Source organism: Bufo gargarizans, chromosome 9, assembly GCF_014858855.1.
Source record: "Bufo gargarizans isolate SCDJY-AF-19 chromosome 9, ASM1485885v1, whole genome shotgun sequence".
Classification (NCBI taxonomy): domain Eukaryota; kingdom Metazoa; phylum Chordata; class Amphibia; order Anura; family Bufonidae; genus Bufo; species Bufo gargarizans.
The window spans coordinates 60,386,302-60,404,123 of NC_058088.1; the positions used below are offsets into that span (position 1 = coordinate 60,386,302).

At 43.1% G+C, this 17,822-nt stretch overlaps 1 protein-coding gene across 1 annotated transcript in view; it reads right to left on the reverse strand.

The window, feature by feature from the left end:
* The window catches only part of LOC122946238 (cytochrome P450 2F2-like), a 99,195-nt gene that overhangs the window by 27,345 nt on the left and 54,028 nt on the right, over positions 1-17,822 (reverse strand). Inside the window, exons 3-5 of the mRNA XM_044305701.1 lie at positions 2,212-2,374; positions 1,248-1,397; positions 313-473 (exon numbers count right to left, since the gene is read on the reverse strand). Of these exons, the coding sequence (XP_044161636.1) occupies positions 313-473; positions 1,248-1,397; positions 2,212-2,374 (474 nt within the window). The remainder of the gene's footprint in view (positions 1-312; positions 474-1,247; positions 1,398-2,211; positions 2,375-17,822) is intronic.

A 17,822-nucleotide genomic window follows, 5' to 3' on the forward strand; every position in this document is an offset into this window, starting at 1 on the left:
GAGGAGAACATCAAATTGTAAGGTGGTCATAAGTGTTATACCCATTAAGACTTAGTTGTTTGCAGACTTTGAATGTTATGTAAATTTTGACCCAAAATTGTTCCTTTTCCTTTACTGTTTTGTACATGTAAATTCAGTCTTCTATTGCAATGTAGTAATGAAACAAGAAAGTAAAGAACCAAGGAAACTTTGTTATAGAAGCACCATACGGCAAAACCATAGGCCTGGTGCCCAAGTCTATGCTAAGTGCATGAGAACTAAATCTAAAATGTCAAGTATTTGAGATTTCCTGAAATCTAAAATGTTACTTACTAGTCCCGAGCGTGTGCTCATGAGAGCAAAGTTGTCTTGAACACATTTCACCAGATTTTGGAAATGCTCATTTTGATAATCAAACCGGCTACCAAACACCACGGAGCAAATCACATTGGACATAGAACGTAGTATATGATAATTGGGATTTATTGAAGCTCCTAAAATAATTTAAAAAAAAGGCAATCAATAGGTAAAACTCAATATACACAAGAGCAATGTGTTGGCGGGGCTTTCCAAATAGTTGTGTGGAGTAACAAGGCCTTTTCTTGATAATAGCTGATCCTCAAACATAAGATTTATAGTGTGGAGTTTATGGTGGTCAAAAAATCAGTCAATGTTATGCGACGGCATAGTGTATATCAGCTGCTTCTGCTGAATCGGGTGCCTCATATAGCTGTAATACATAGACCTTACATTGCTATTATAGTACATTATGTATAAAACATTTCTTTGCTCACTGTATGTTGGTACTGTTTTACCACTGTGTGGCGGTACTTACTTGTAAGGCACAACAATATATTTTTTGTTGTGTGGTGATAGTGGCTTAGTATAGTATGATTATTGAAGCAGCTGTATGAAAGTGTAATTTGACCACTGTATAGAACAACGATAGTCTGTTTCAGCAGGCAGAGGCTCTTGCAGAAGCACCGGGGTCTTCTCTGCTCGCGCTCAGCCCCTTTCACTTCTATGAGGCTGAGCTACACCTAGGCCACGTGACCAATGAACATGACATCACGTGGCCTAGGAAAATCTGGAGAAGGCCATGATGCTACTGCAAGCAATGCTGCCTTCTCAAACAGCTGATCAGCGGGGGTCCTGAGTATCAGACTCCCACCAATCAGATACTCATGACCAATCTAGAGGATTAAAAGTAAAAATTATAGGAAAAACATTCTAATAATAATCATTAAAAAAAAATGAATAAACTTTACCATTTGTTTTCCTCAGCACATCACACAGAAACCCGGCCTCCTCATGTATCCTCTCCTCGAAGCTGCGTTTTCCAACTCCAAAATTATTCAGTGTTAGCACGGAAAAACGTCTCAGCGCCTTCCATTTTTCCCCACTACTGAATGCAAAATCTGTGCAATGCAATAGAAAAAAATTACACTACCATCAGATTCTTTTCTGTAACAGAAAATTCCTGGATGGTTTTATGGATAATTATTTTAAGTCACTCCATATCTTCTATTTCCTGTCTTGTCTCCTTAACGTCCTCCTTGTTTGGACTTTTAGCAAAGCAAACAGTCTCACTTGACTACTACTTAAGTCACTACTTAAGTAGTGACTCACATATCACACTAATTAGTGAAATGCACTTCTGTGAGCATCTGTATCTAGGCCTATCACTGCCATACTTTTATCCTAATTCTACCTGCTATTACCATGAAGACAACTCTTCAAATATCATCTTCCCCTCTCCGCAGCAGTAAACGGTCAGTGTGTTCCCTATCCATATGAAGGAGCTTTATCTGTCTGTGCTGACTGCTACAGAAGGACATCTTGTAGTTAATTTTTTAATAGCACAGTATTGCCAATAATATTACAGGTTATAGCTACTAGAGATGGGTTGTTGATCTAGGGAGTTTTTCTGATTGTCTGATTGGAGTCAGGAAGGAGTTTTTTCCCCTTAAATGAGGAAAATTGGCTTCTACCTACAGTTTTCTTTTTGCCTTCCTCTGGATCTACTTGCAGAAAAACAGGCTGAACTGGATGGACAACTGTCTTTTTTCAGCCTTATAAACTATGTTACTATATATTGACTAGGACCATCACTATCCCAATTTTCTCCTGGAACCTCGATAAGAAAGGAAGTGGCAAAATAATCATCTACTGAGATGAAAGAAAGCCAATATCTAACACAGCGGGAACAGGCCTACCCGATGCAATACTCACCATCTCCTTTGGTAAAGTCAAAGAACGAAGGAAAATAACCTCGTCCACTGAACTCATCTGGTTTGTCAATAAAAGTCTCTTTGATGGCATCATAACTACATAGCACAATAACCGGCTGGCTCCCTTCATACACAGTAAAGAAGTCACCATATGTTTTCGACAACTAGGAGAAAGAAGAATTAATATTTTAAATGACATATTATTGTCTGATTGTCCAATGACATGTTCTATGATGTGTACTATAACAGCCCTTGGTATACAAGTAGTTCTGTAGCCATGCACATATAACTGTAAGCCGTGTACCGGAGTGGGCTCCCCAGGATACAGCAAAGTCACAAACGAAGAAAGCAACCCCAACACTCGCTTTTGCCAAAACATTATTTTACTTAAACGTGGCAATGAGCACGACCACAAATGCTGGGAACACACAATACATTTACATACACCTAGGCCGAATGCTGAGACCCTTGTGCTGTACAGTGCAGCGCCCTCCGATGGATGCCTCCAAAAAAAAAAAGTCGGCACCAAAAAAAAAAAAGGTCACACACTCGTTGGACTGCCTTTAGCTTTGATTGCGACACGCATTCGCTGTGGCATTGTTTCGATAAGCTTCTGCAATGTCACAAGATTTATTTCCATCCAGTGTTGCATTATTTTTTCACCAAGATCTTGTATTGATGATGGTAGAGTCTGACCGCTGCACAAAGCCTTCTCCAGCACATCCCAAAGATTCTCAATGGGGTTAAGGTCTGGACTCTGTGGTGGCCAATCCATGTGTGAAAATGATGTCTCCTGCTCCCTGAACCACTCTTTCACTATTTGAGCCCGATGAATACTGGCATTGTCATCTTGGAATATGCCGTGCCATCAGGGAAGAAAAAATCCATTGATGGAATAACCTGGTCATTCAGTATGTTCAGGTAGTCGCTGACCTCATTCTTGGAGCACATACTGTTGCTGAACCTAGACCTGACCAACTGCAGCAACCCTAGATCATAGCACTGCCCCCACAGGCTTGTACAGTAGGCACTAGGCATGATGGGTGCATCACTTCATCTGCCTCTCTTCTTACCCTGATGTGCCTATCACTCTGGAATAGGTTAAATCTTGACTCAGCAGACCATATGATCTTCTTCAATTGCTCCAGAGTCCAATCTTTATGCTCCCTAGCAAATTGAAGCCTTTTTTTTTCTGGTTTGCCTCACTGATTAGTGGTTTTCTTACGGCTACACAGCTGTTCAGTCCCAACCCCTTGAGTTCCCTTCGCATTGTGCATGTGGAAATGCTCTTACTTTCACTATTAAACATAGCCCTGAGTTCTACTGTTGTTTATCTTTACTTTGATTTCACCAAACATTTAAGTGATCGCCGATCACGATCATTCAGGATTTTTTTCCCGACACATTTTTTCCTCGAATGCGATGGGTCCCCACTATCCTTCCAGTTTTTAATAATGCGTTGGACAGTTCTTAACCCAATTTTAGTAGTTTCTGCAATCTCTTTAGATGTTTTCTCTGCTTGATGCATGCAAATGATTTGACCCTTCTCAAACAGACTAACACCTTTTCCACGACCACGAGATGTGTCTTTCGACATGGTTGTTTAAGAAATGAGAAGCAACTCATTGCACCAGTTGTGGTTAAATAACTTGTTGCCAGCTGAAAGATAACATCCCATGCAGTACTTATCCAATAGAAGGCTAATAACTATTTGCTTAGTTAAATCCAGTTGGCGATTTTTTTTTTGGACAGTGTACTTTCTAACATAGAAAGTATATTATAGTGCGTTTGTACTGTGTGCGGTTCTGCTGTGATACCGCAGCTATATAGAGGCTCAAACGGTATCGGAACAACAAATTGCAAAGGGTGTGATATACCAGTTGCCCCCCCCCCAAAAAAATGATTGAGGCAAGGGTGTGATATACCTATAATATACTTCCTATACAGTGTATTTAAACTGTGCAGCAGTTGTGAGCGGTTCTGCTGCGATACCGCAGCTAGATAGAGGGACAAACGCTATTGAAACAACTAATTGCAACGGGTGTGATATACCAGTTGCCCCCCCCCAAAAAAAAAATTTGAGGCAGGGGTGTGATATACCTATAATATACTTTCTATATAGTGCATTTGAACTGTGCAGCAGTTGTGTGCGGTTCTGCTGCGATACTGCAGCTATATAGAGGGACAAACGCTATTGGAACTAATTGCATCAATTGATCTACCAGTTGCCCTCCAAAAAAACTGATCGAGGAATGTTTTATACCTGCTTCCACAAAAGACTGATTTAGGGGTTAGATATACCTGCTTCCACCAAATATTGATTGAGGACTGCAATATACCTGCTTCCACAAATACTGCTCTTCTCTAAGGACTTCCGCAGGGGGGGTAAAGTTCGGGCAGGTGCACCAGGCTGGAGCCTAAGTGGTAAGTTGGAGAAGGCGTGTGCGATTTCTTCAAAGGACTCACCAGATTTGGTTGATTGGCTTACTCACCCTTCCGCTTCTGCACCCTCCTCATCCTCTGTATCTGCACCCTCCTCACTCTTAGCTGTGTGCACCCCCAAATCCACCACCACCACCATAGCCCCTCCACACAAGTCAGAGGAATTATTTTCCCATCCATTTCCATGTGGATTTGGTGTTACCGCCACGGATTGCATGCAGGCCTGCTTCTTCTTCTCCTCCTACTACTCCATCTTCCTTCTCGGCTGACTCCACCTTTTCCACTGCTACCACCTCTTCTGCTGCGCCCCCCAAGCTCCCCAGAACCTATCCGACATGGCAGGGGAGACGTTGCCATGCTGTGCTGCGGCTGTTGTGCCTGGAAGCCAAAAACCACACCAGTCCTGCACTGCTTTCAGCTCTGAAGTCACAGGCCGATCAGTAGCTAAGAACGCTCAATTTGACAGTTGGTAAAGTGGTGTGCGACAACGGTGGCAATCTGCTGAGCGAACTGAAACAGGGCAAAATTACACACGTGCAGTGCATAGCACACGTCCTGAACTTAGTCATGCAGCGATTCGTTGCCAAATACCCCGGGGTTCAGGATGTCTTGCGGCAGTCCAGGAAAATCTCTGCCCATTTTCACAGATCTTACACGGCCATGGCTCGCCTTGCTGACGTTCAGTGTCGACATCACTTGCCCGTCAGACATCTGGTTTGTGACAGCCCGACGCGCTGGAACTCCACCTTGTATATACTTGAAAGGATGCTCCAGCAGCAACGTGCCGTTAATGACTACCTGTACGAACTCTGCAGCAGAACAGGTTCTGGGGAGCTTGGTTTCTTTTCACCGCGCCAGTGGCTGCTCATGCACGACGCATGCAGACTTCTGCGGCCGTTTGATAAGATCACCAAACTCGCTGTCGCAGCTAGGGCGCCATCAGTGACATCGTATCTTATGCCTTCTTTCTGGAGCGTGCATTGCGTCGTGTCATTCATCAAGCCGTCGAGGAACAGAAGCAGGAAGATGAGGAAGTCGCAATGCTGAATGAATTCCCAGGGGGGCTACTCCATCTGTGACAAGTCAACAGGAGTCTGAAGAGGAGTCAGAGGAGGATGGTGGCTGGGGGAGGAGGAGGAGGAGCAAGAAGAGCAGGCTTTAAACTTTTCGGGGATCCCTGGTGTTGTCCATGGCTGGGGGGAGGAGACTGAGAACGACATTCTCCTGGGCGATGAGCAGGATCCCGGGCGCTCCACCACTTCCAATTTAGTGCAAATGGGGGCCTTCATGCTCCAATGTCTGCAGAGGGACTCCCGTATAAAAAGCATAAAGGGCAAGGACCAGTACTGGGTGGCAACGCACTTAGATCCCCAATACAAACACAAAATGGCGGACATGTTACCAGCATCACAGAGGGCTGGCAAAATGCAGCATTTCCAAGCCTTGCTGCGAGAGATGCTGCATTCTGCTGTGGCGGGCGCTGGCAGAGGAATTTCCACACACAGCAAAACAGGTGCAGGTGCCAATCCTGTTATTTACATGGGACTGTATGTTGAAGGTGGCTGGTGGGGGGGAATGATGTTATTTACATGGGACTGAATGTTAAGGGGGTGATGTTAACATGAGATTGCATGTCGGAGGTGGCTGGGGAGGAGCTGATGTTATTTACATTGGACTTTATGGCGGAGAGAGGGAAATAGTGTTATTTACATGGGACTGTATGTTGGAGGGGTCTGGAGAGATGGTGTGATGTTATTTACATGGGACTCTATGGCGGAGAAAGGGAAATAGTGTTATTTACATGGGACTGTATGTTGGAGTGGCTGAAGGGAGGGGAGTGATGTTATTTTTTATTTTTTATTTTTTTATTTCAATTTTATGAAAACATATACACAAATCACAACAATACTACAATATACAAGCCATATTACAACTTAATAAATATTATAATAACTTTTTTAATTTTTATTTTCCTATTTTTTTTAACCCAAATACCCACCCGCCACCCCTTACAAAAAAAAAAAACCATCCAGGTCTAATATAACAATTTTTTCCATATTTCGTCAACTTTTTCAGATTTTTTTGTACAACTCTCAGTCACCCGTTCAACTTTAATCAGACTGAGACCTGCTTCTCGCCACTGTCCCACTGTGGGGGGATCTTCCTTTACCCTTTATCCATTTCCTAAGTATAAGGAGTCTAGCTTGAAATAGTACTTTACCCAAAACCAATCGTACTTCTTTATTTAACTTCAGATGTTCAGTTGCCCCCAGTATACAAACTACTGGATCTTCAAAAACTTGAACATCCAAAAATACTAGAACAATCTCTGCTATCTCTTTCCAATATCTAAAAAGTCTGGGGCATCTCCAGAAACAATGTATAAGATCTGCATTTTCTCCCCTACATTTTGGGCACTTATCTGAAGTTCTCACATCCATATTCTTTAATATCCAAGAGATCGGTGTAATCTATGTACTATAAAGAACTGTGATATCTTATGTGAACCCCTATCTGACACCATAGCATAACTTCTAAGAGCATCTTTCCATTTCTCTTCGTAAAAGACTGAAGTTCTTTTTCCTATTTTCCTCTAGCAAGAATTGTAATCCGTTTTTTTTCCCTCCATCAAGATCCCATATCTTTTTGCAGTTATTCCTCTTTTTTCTCCTCCATTGGTGAATTTATATATTCTATCTGATTGTTCCTTTCTATATTTATCTACATGCACCGCTGTCGTCAAAGCATTCCTAAGCTGGAAATATTTATAGATATCCTTTTGGGGGATCCCAAACTCCCTAGCCAGTGTATTGAAGTCCTTCAGTTTATCTTCCTCAAATACTTGACCTAAATATTTCATCCCCTTTTTTTCCCAGTCGATGTAAGTCCTAATCGTTTGCAATTCCTTTAAATAAAATTTTTCCAAATAGGTGTATACTGCAAAAAAACTTTAATCTCTAATATTTTTTGGACTTCCACCCATATGTACTCCAGTGAATTCAGTGTTTTATTTCCTATAATATTTTTCCCTAGTATACCTGATTCCAATACCTCTAAGTGATTCCATTCCCCTCTCCAACCTGGTTTATTTAATTCCTGTCTTCCCACTAAACCGTTCAGACTACCTTTTATCTGACTATATTGTCTTATTAAATAATATAAAAAACTGTTAGGAACAGCTAATCCACCCTCTCTTACAGGGAACTGAAGCACTTCTTTTCTTTATCCTAGGGATAGCACCTTTCCAAATAAAATCCCATCATTATACTATCTAATAACCTAAAAATCTTCTTCGGCACCCTCAATGGGGCATTTTGTAGGACATAGAGTATTTTTGGAACAAAGATAATTTTTATTAGGTTTACCTGACCCTGAATTGACAACAGGTAATCTTTTCCAAATATGTATTATAGTTCTAAATTCGTTTATTACGGGGAAGTACATTTAACTTTTCATATTCTTCTATATTTCCGGAGATTTGTATACCTAAATATTTAAAACTCTCGTGTTTCTCAAGCACATGCACCCTTGTGTCCCTCTGTGATTGCCCATCTCCTAATAACATCATATGGGATTTCACCAGTTAATATTTAAACCAGAAAAAAAAAACGTATCTATTATATCTATTACTCTATTAAACGGATCCCCGATATTGTGCATAAATAAAAAAATATAATCAGCATACATTAAAATTTTTTTGTCTCCTTCCACATATTGAAAACCTTTGAACTCCCTATAATTTCTTATTATACTTGCCAGTTGCTCAATCGCTATAGCAAATAGTAATGGGGAGAGAGGGCATCCCTGTCTAGTGCCCCGATACAGGGCAAGAGGCAGGGACAAGCTCCCATCCACCATCACTCTAGCCCTCGGGTTGGAATATATAAGCTGGATCCATTTTATAAATCCCTCCCCATGCCAACCCTTTTCAAAACTGCCCATAAATAGTCCCACGCTATACAATCAAATGCCTTTTGGGCATCCAGTGAAAGTATGGCTTTCTCACCAATTTCTGTTCTTTTAGCCTCAATATTAAGGTGCAACCTTCTTATATTTGAATATATTGTTCTACCGGGTATAAAACCTGTCTGATCTTCATGGATTATACCTTTGATCAGCTTAGAGAGCCTACCTGCCAAGACTTTTGCCAAAATATTGGTCTATATGACCCGGGGTCTAATTGTTCTTTACCCTTTTTTGGAATTAATGTAATAATTGCCTCTTTGATGGAATCTGGTAAGTCCCCTATTTTTTGAGCCTCACCCAATGTTATTTTTAATTCTGGTATTAACACCTGGGCAAAAGTCTTATATATTTCAAAGGGGAGGCCATCACACCCTGGTGTTTTTGCAGGATTCACCTTACCCAAAACATCGTTAATTTCTAAAATCGATATTTATTTTTCCAAATATTCCTTTTGGGCCTGAGATATCTCTCTCAAGGCAATCTGGTCTAAATATAAGTCCTAATCTATTTTTGAATATTGTACCCTAGACTTTATACAGTTCCTGGAAATAGTCCACAAAAACTTTTTTAACTCCTTCAGGTGAACTAATTATTTCGTCCATATTATCTCTAATCGCCCCTATGCAGGATTTCCTCTTTGATTTTTTACAATACTTGCTAAAATTTTACCAACCTTTTTTTCCCTCTGAGGCTAACCGAAGCCCTTGGAAGAGCAATTCTTTCCTACTTCTATCTAACTGATATATTTTTTTAACTTTTCCTGTTCCTTCTCCCATTCCTTCCTATTGTATTCAGTGGGGTTCGTTATACATGCTATTCTTGCTTCTTCTAGTTTTTTTTTCCAATGCATTGCCTCTTTCCTTAGTACTTTTCTTCCAGTAATTCACCTCTTTAAACAACAATCCTCTCAAGTATGCCTTGGCGGTATCCCAAACTATCAATCTGCTAGCGGAATTATTATTCTCCTGGAAAAAAAAATGTATTCCTCCATTATACTCTCTTTATCTGAAATCAATGATAACCAATGAGCGTTAAACTTAAACATTTGCAAGTTATTCTTTCTATTCAAATCCAGTTCCATTACCACAGCACTATGATCGGATAAAGCCATAGGCAAATACTTTATCTTAATCCTGTTTTGGGACATTAGATTTTTATTTCCCAAGATCATATCTATGGTTTGGTGTGTTTTAGAATAACCGAATACATGGTTTCTTCCGGGTTCTGATAGCGCCAAACATCAATCCAGTTAAATTCCAAGGCCAGTTTAAACAAATCTACATTTTGTATTCTTCTCCCTCTGCTAGACATTCTATCCCTGAGTGGGTCCATTACAGCATTATAGTCTCCTATCGCAATCATTATACATTCTTATCTATACAGCATGAATCTGTGCAATTCATACAAGACATCTGGCTTATTTGGTGGTGGAATATATATATTTGCGATTACTATTTTAACCCCTTCTATATTGCTTTGTAAGAAGAGGAACCTACCACAGTCGTCGGCCTCGTATGCAACACACTCAAATTTAATCTTATCATGTATCAGAATTGAGACCCCTCTTGAATAAGTAGTGTATACCGAATGGTACCCTTCCACTATCCATCTCTTCTCCAACCACCTTAAAGATTCTTTATCTAGGTGTGTCTCTTGGAGGCAAACGATGGCTGGCAAGAACCTCTTCATCCACTCAAGGATAGCATATCCCTTTACTCTTTCTCGTAAACCTCTCACTTTCAATGAAAGAATCCTAACCATCTAGCAGAGAGGGAAGGGAAAAAATAAATAAATAAACGCGTCCCCTCTCCCTCTTCTCCAAAATACCTCCCCCTCCCACCCTGAATAGCCCCCCTCCCTGCTTGTCAGCAGTCGGGGCGGTTCCATTACTTAGCATAATGGCTCCTTATCCCCCCTCACACCTCCCCCTCAAAGGCCCATCCCATCAATCCTTCCTTTGTATTCCACCCTTAATTTTGCCAGAAAAAGTAGACTATATTTCAAACCTGCCTCCCTTAGTCTCTTTTTAACAGGTATGAACTTTTTTCTACGTGCATTGGTGTCAGCTGAGTAGTCTGGGAAGAGTCTTATCTTTTCACCATGTATCTGGTATTTTTCGGAGGTTCTAGCATCAGACAGAATTGTATCTCGATCCTTAGCAAGTAAGCATTTAAGCAACATATGTCTGGGATAGTCCCCTGGAACCCTCTTTTTTGTGGGGACCCTATGTGCTCTTTCGATAGCGAACAAAGGGGAAAGAGTACCCTCCCTACAGTTCTCCTTTATCCATCTCTCCATAAATTCGATACAGTTGCCCCCTTCTGCCCGTTCTGGGATCCCTACACATCTTATATTTGTTCTTCTCGATCTATCTTCTTGATTTATTAATTTTTGTTCCATCTTGCCATTCATCTGTTTTAAAGATACAACCTCCTTCTCTAGATTCTGAACAGAGAGCTCCAGAGCGGGAATCCTTTTTTCCATCTCATGTAATCGCTGCCTTATTTTCTCCATCTCATCCCGTATTACACTAACATCAGTTTGCACTGCCCCGATCTGTATCACTATATTCCCCATTACATTTTCCATCCTCGAGACATTTTTACATCTATCTCTGTGAGTACCACAGAGGGTCCCCGCTCTCCCACTCCACCCGTAGATCCATTCTCCTGCGTCATAACATGGGACTCTGCATCTATAATTTTTTCTTTCTGTAGGAAACTAGGACCTGGGGAGTTTGGGACCGGAAATTTATTTAAACCCTGTTGTTTGGACCCCGTCTCTAACCCTGTTACTGATCTCCTACCACTACCACCAGTAGGGCCACGCTGTTCCTCCTTTTTCTTAGGGGGCATTTTTAAACTAACTCTTGTCTCTTTTTCCCTTTTCCAGTTCTCCTTCCTCCCCTTCCCTCTTCCTCGCTACCTCCTCCGCTACCTTTTTCCCTTTTTTTCTTTTTCTCCCTCCTCTCCTCCTCTCTCTTCACCCAGCACTGTCACAACCCTTCCCAACCGTTCTTTTACAGATACAGGTGTAGAGTTGTCTTAATCAGAAACATTAAATCTGTTAACATATGATAACACTAAAGTTTGCAATATAATAACATATTGTAACAAGCAATCCAATTAGACATAGCCGTACATTACAGCTTAGACCAGAAGGAAAAAGATTATTTGAGAGAAAGGGTATTAATAATAGGAGGGAAAGAGAGAGACAAAAAAAAAAAAAAAAAGTCCAGCAGCCAAATTGTGAACGTTTTCCTAGTGTCCAGAAGTATCGCATACATTGACTGCGAAGGAGCAATGTCCAGCAATCCAAGCACATTTGGTCAAAAAGGGAGAGAAGGAAAAGTTGCAAATTTAACAGAGCAAGTACCAGCCTTGTACCTTTAGTGAGAGGGTTAAGCTAAGTTTGAACGAGTTAGTCCCTGGTTAGTCCGGGAGAGTTTGGAGGTGTTAGAGGGGGTTAGTCCTATGAAAAGTCCCTGGTTAGTCCTATAGAAAGATATTCTTCAGAGGATTAGAATCAAAGGTCAAGATCGAAATTACGATAGGGGTATAAATGTAAATACAACGATCGCTGTACTCTGTAGTCCACAAGCGTCTAGGCATCTTCACCCCTTTTTTTATTTTTCCTTCTTTCTTTCCCTCTTATCTCACTTGTTACTTTCTTCCTTCCACAAAGGACGCTCAAAAGGACACTCAATCCTCACATACAAGTACTGCAAAGTTTTAAATAACAACCTCCAATTTCCACTGTCCACACTCCAGCTTCCAACCCCTCTCTTTTTCTCCTTTTTTTTTTTCTTCCCTTTCTTCCTTCTCCCTCTCCTCCACTTCTTCTTTCACCCCCTTTAACAATATCACTAGATTTATTATAGGATGGAGGGCATCCAAACGGTCATCAGAACGGTGGGCTCCACTCTAGATGGCCGCTCATCACCAACAGCATTAAACCGACATTTCAGACCCTCACAATTCAGACCCTCCAGGGACCATCCAGGGAGGGGGGGACAAACAACCTCCTCTGATCCTCTGCTCCTCCACTCCGCTGGAATGTTCCCAGGGCATTGGACAGACCGAATGGCATCTGGTTGAACACATGGAGTCCCATAGGTAGGATGAAGGCGTCTTTGCTTTGTCCTTCTTGGCCACCGGTACCTGCGAATACCCACTGGCCAGGTCAAGAATCGAAAATAACTTTGCATGACTCAGGGGGGACAATGACTCCTCAATCCGCAGAAGGGGGTAGGCATCCCGGACAGTCTGGGCATTCAGCTTCCGATAATCCATGCGGAACCGGAGACTCACATCTTTATTCCGCACCAAGACCACTGGAGCAGCCTTAGGACTTTGAATCTCCTGGATCACCTAGTTTTCCAACATGCTGGCCACCATGTGCTTCACCTCCTGGTACATTTTGGGCGGGATTTGCCGGTAACGTTCCCTGATCAGAGCAGCATTGCCAGTAGGGATTTCATGCTCGGTGGCGAAAGCACACCCCAAGACCTCATCATGTCTCGAGAACACCTCCTGAAATTCCCAAAGAGCGTCTTCCAACAACTTCTGTTGTCCTGGAGTTAGGGTCTTGCAGTCCACCCCCATCCGGGCCATGATCACTCACTTGTTCCACTCAGTTGTCGGGGGTCTCGGTCTCCCTTTGATGGACCTCTACAGCATAGGTCCAGGTTGATCTCCTATCTGGCTGTAGCATGAAGCCCCTTCGTCGAGGGATGTCCCCTTCGGACATATAAACTTTAGCCAGCAAGGTATTCCCAGGAACGGTTAACTCGCAGTCTTCAACATTGAGGCAGCGTACAGGCACACGTCCATCCTTCACAATAGCGAGGGCCCGGGCTACCAGTGGGCAAGTCTGCGTTTTCTCCTGGTAAGCGGGCTTGATCAGAACCTCAAGTCAATTCAGTTGTTCTCCGGCCCCCACCGGCAGCATCAATATTTATTTTTGTCAAGGCGGGATCTTCACTGGGGTCCTCTGCGGCACCTTTACGTGCCCAATGGGCCACCCAGACATGTTGCTCTTTTGCAGACTACAGCTCCTCACCATCTGCTGTAGAACCTTCTGGGTTGGCCGGTGTGTGGTGGCCCGTTGCCAATACTTCGGCCCTTCTTTGGCATAGAGTTGATGGTCTAGTTCTCTCAGCACATTCATACGTATCGTCACATCCATTCCTCTTCAAATGGTCCACCAGCACGACCACCTTCTTGCCGACGTCTTCCTCAAACAGTCAGACCCATATCCAGACTATCCCTCAGACGTCCATCTCTCTGTTATTGGCAGACGTCAGGCCTAATGACGCTCCCATCTTCCAGCTCCATCATATGGCCAAAGTGTCTTTCGAAGAACTCCAGAGGCATAATGGTGCACTCTGACCCTGCATTAACTAGGCAGCGTACCCTCCGGCCTTCCAACTTGGCTTCCATAATGGGGCTGCTGGCATACAGATCGTGTTCCTCACAAATAGGACTTAGCTTTGGTGTACCGCCGTAGGACGCCCAGCGACTGTGACGGTCAGAAGTTTAACGTCGGCCCAGACTTCATCTGATCTGGGCACTCTCTGGCCATATGGCTGTACTGTCGACGAGCCCAGCAGAGGGAGTTTCTTTTGACGAGTCCCTGGACCTCAGTTATCCTGGGTGGAGTGGTGCGGGGTGCTGGGGTCATTTCCAGAGACCGGGGGGATCCTGTCTTCATCTGGGACACTTCCAGCCGAAGTTCTCTCAATTCTGTCTGCAGGGCATGGACCACATCCTTTAAGGACTCTGAGTCTTCAGACCCCAACCGGTCCCCTGTAGCATGGGTGCTACTCATTACTCTCGCCACCACAGGCGAGGTAGATGATGTAGAATGTCGGCCGTCGTCTGGGTCATCTCTTGCAATCTGTCCTGTAAGAATTTGTTGGAGATCCCGACTATGAACTGGTCTCATAGTAGCCGGTCCACTTCCCGGAAGGCTCCCATGGCCTCTGGGTCTCGCCGCTGTATTTCATTTAACATCTCCTGTAGGGCGTTGGAGTATTGCATTAGGGTCTTGCTCTATTGCTGTGGTCGGTTGAAGAAGTGGCTCCACAACTGCACTACTTTGCCAAAACAGTATTTTTCTTAACCGTGGATTGAGACTGAAACCCTTGTGCTGCACCACGCAGCGCCCTCCGATGGATGCTGGAGGATAGTGCAGTAATTTACCTACTGGCGGACACAATAAAACAGGCCTTACCTGTTATTACCCTCAAAATCAAGAACAAATGTTTGGGTGTGTGATACGGGCTAGCTTGCGGTGCAGCACAACAGCTTACAGACTTACAATGCTCTACAGTATTCCCCCTCCCATAACTGGTCTTGTAGCACGTGCCTGCGTATTCCTTCTGAGCCAAAACGCCAGCCTGGCTTGAGTTTGTGGGGAAGTTTATCAGCTCTCCAGTGTGAAATGTCACTGTAAATTGTGGAGTCCTTGCAATGAACAGCCAGTAACATTTGCATCCTGACACAAACAGAAATCCTATCTAACAAACTACAGGATTGGTCTCGGTCTCTAGGGTTCTAGGCGCCAACACTGTGATGAGGTGCGTGCACGATCAGTCTTACCGACACGTTCTACTCTGCATCCGCTGGTGACTGTGAACTGAACAAATGCCTCTCCAACAAGCATGCAGTACTGCAGTGTATGTTGCTTTGCTCCTCAGCTATCGTCAGTGTTCATGGAAGCAATCCTCATTCCTCTGGACAGGATCTGGGTCTTGGACACACTCAGCTTCACTTAACTGCAGCTCTGGTCACTGAGGGATGCTCCCACACCTGGATGTCGACTGATCCTCTTCTCACACAGTTCCTCAGTCTCAGCTTCCTCTAAGATGGCTGCCCCCTTTCTCCTACAGCAGGGATGGCCAACCTGTGGCTCTTGAGCCACATGTGGCTCTTTGCTTCTTCAAGTGAGGCTCTAGCTGTAAATCCAGGAAGCAGTCAGACGGCTCACTCTCCACCCCATGCTCAGATCTCTTTTCCTAATCGGGCACTGTTACTCCTTTGCAGCTCCAGCTCACACTTCACTACGTCCTGATGCACACAGTGTGCGAACGTAGTACGGAGACTCGCACTATGACCTGACGTTGTGCTCATCAGTTCACAGTGGAGAGCGTGTCAGGCCTGCAGAGTAGCAGGTGCCCGAGCAGGAGACCAGTGCCTGATCAGGAGAGGGAAGAGATTTTTTTTTTTATTATAGAACTGAGCATGGGGGGTCTGATCTGAGCATGAGGGGGTCCTGATCTGAGCATGGGGGTCTGATCTTAGCATGAGTGGGAAGATCTGAGCATGAGGGTGCAGATTTGAGCATGGGGGGCAGATCTGAGCAAGGGGGTCTTGTTTGAGCATGGGTTGGTCAGGTCTGAGCATGGGGGTCATATCTGAGAAGGCGGGAGATCTGAGCATGGGGGGAGGGAGATCTGAGCACTGAGGGTCTGATACTGGGAGTCTGATTTGTGTTATCTGATCTGAGCATTGGGGTCTTATTTTGGGGGTCTGATTTAGAGGTCTGATGATGTTTGGGGATCTTATTGTAGGTCAGATGAGGATTGGGGATCTGATTTAGGAGTCTGATCTAAAGTCTGATGAAAAATATTTTTTTTCTTTTTTTCTCTGCTAATGAAAAATAAGAAAAATATATTTTTATCAGACCTCAGATCAGATGAAAAATCATTTTTTTTTCTCTTATTTTTCTGTTAAAACCTAGGTGCATCTTGTAGGGCGAAAAAAACGGTGACTCGTGTGTAAATGTATAGCTTGTGGCTCCTGGTAGTCCTAAGTTTATTTTTTTGGCTCTTTGTGTATATAAGGTTGGCCACCCCTGTCCTACAGGCTTTGTAACTCCACCTCTCATGAATATGGAAATTTAGCTGTGTTTAGGAAAACACAGCATCTTGTGGCCAAACAGCAGAATGTCAATCCAGATCATTTAACTTGATTTACACTAACAGTGTTCAGACAATGGTTGATAATAAAATGGCTGCACAACATTTCACATACAAACAATAGAGCTGAGAAATGGGAATTATTCTAAATTTAAGTGGTATTATACCTACTATAAATGGAAATATCGAAGGTCTTTGTGCACATTTTTGATCAAAAGATGTGTCGGGCCCATCTACCAGGCGTCAAGGTGGCTTCCTCAGAATCTTCGCCAATTAAAGTTGGAAAGTTTGGGCAACCTTGTTAATCGTCATGATTTTCTTGTATAAATCGTTGGTTGTTATGATAAAAAAATGTAATTTAAATATATCATATAGGAGACACACACAGTGATATTTGAGAAGTGAAATGAAGTTTATTGGATTTACAGAACGTGTGCTATAATTGTTTAAACAAAATTAGGCAGGTGCATAAATTTGGGCACTGTTGTCATTTTATTGATTCCAAAACCTTTAGAACTAATTATTGGAACTCAAATTGGCTTGGTAAGCTCAGTGACCCCTGACCTACATACACAGGTGAATCCAATTATGAGAAAGAGTATTTAAGGGGGTCAATTGTAAGTTTTCCTCCTCTTTTAATTTTCTCTGAGGAGTAGCAACATGGGGGTCTCAAAACAACTCTCAAATGACCTGAAGACAAAGATTGTTCACCATCATGGTTTAGGGGAAGGATACAGAAAGCTGTCTCAGAGATTTCAGCCGTCTGTTTCCACAGTTAGGAACATATTGAGGAAATGGAAGACCACAGGCTCAGTTCAAGTTAAGGCTCGAAGTGGCAGATCAAGAAAAATCTCGGATAGACAGAAGCGACTAATGGTGAGAACAGTCAGAGTCAACCCACAGACCAGCACCAAAGACCTATAACATCATCTTGCTGCAGATGGAGTCACTGTGCATCGTTCAACCATTCGGCGCACTTTACACAAGGAGATGCTGTATGCGAGAGTGATGCAGAGGAAGCCTTTTCTCCACCCACAGCACAAAAAGTGCCGCTTGAGGTGGGCTAAAGCACATTTGGACAAGCCAGATTCATTTTGGAATAAGGTGCTGTGGACTGATGAAACTAAAATTGAGTTATTTGGCCATAACAAGGGGCGTTATGCAAGGAGGAAAAAGAACACAGCATTCCAAGAAAAACACCTGCTACCTATAGTAAAATATGGTGGTGGTTCCATCATGCTGTGGGGCTGTGTGGCCAGTGCAGGGACTGGGAATCTTGTCAA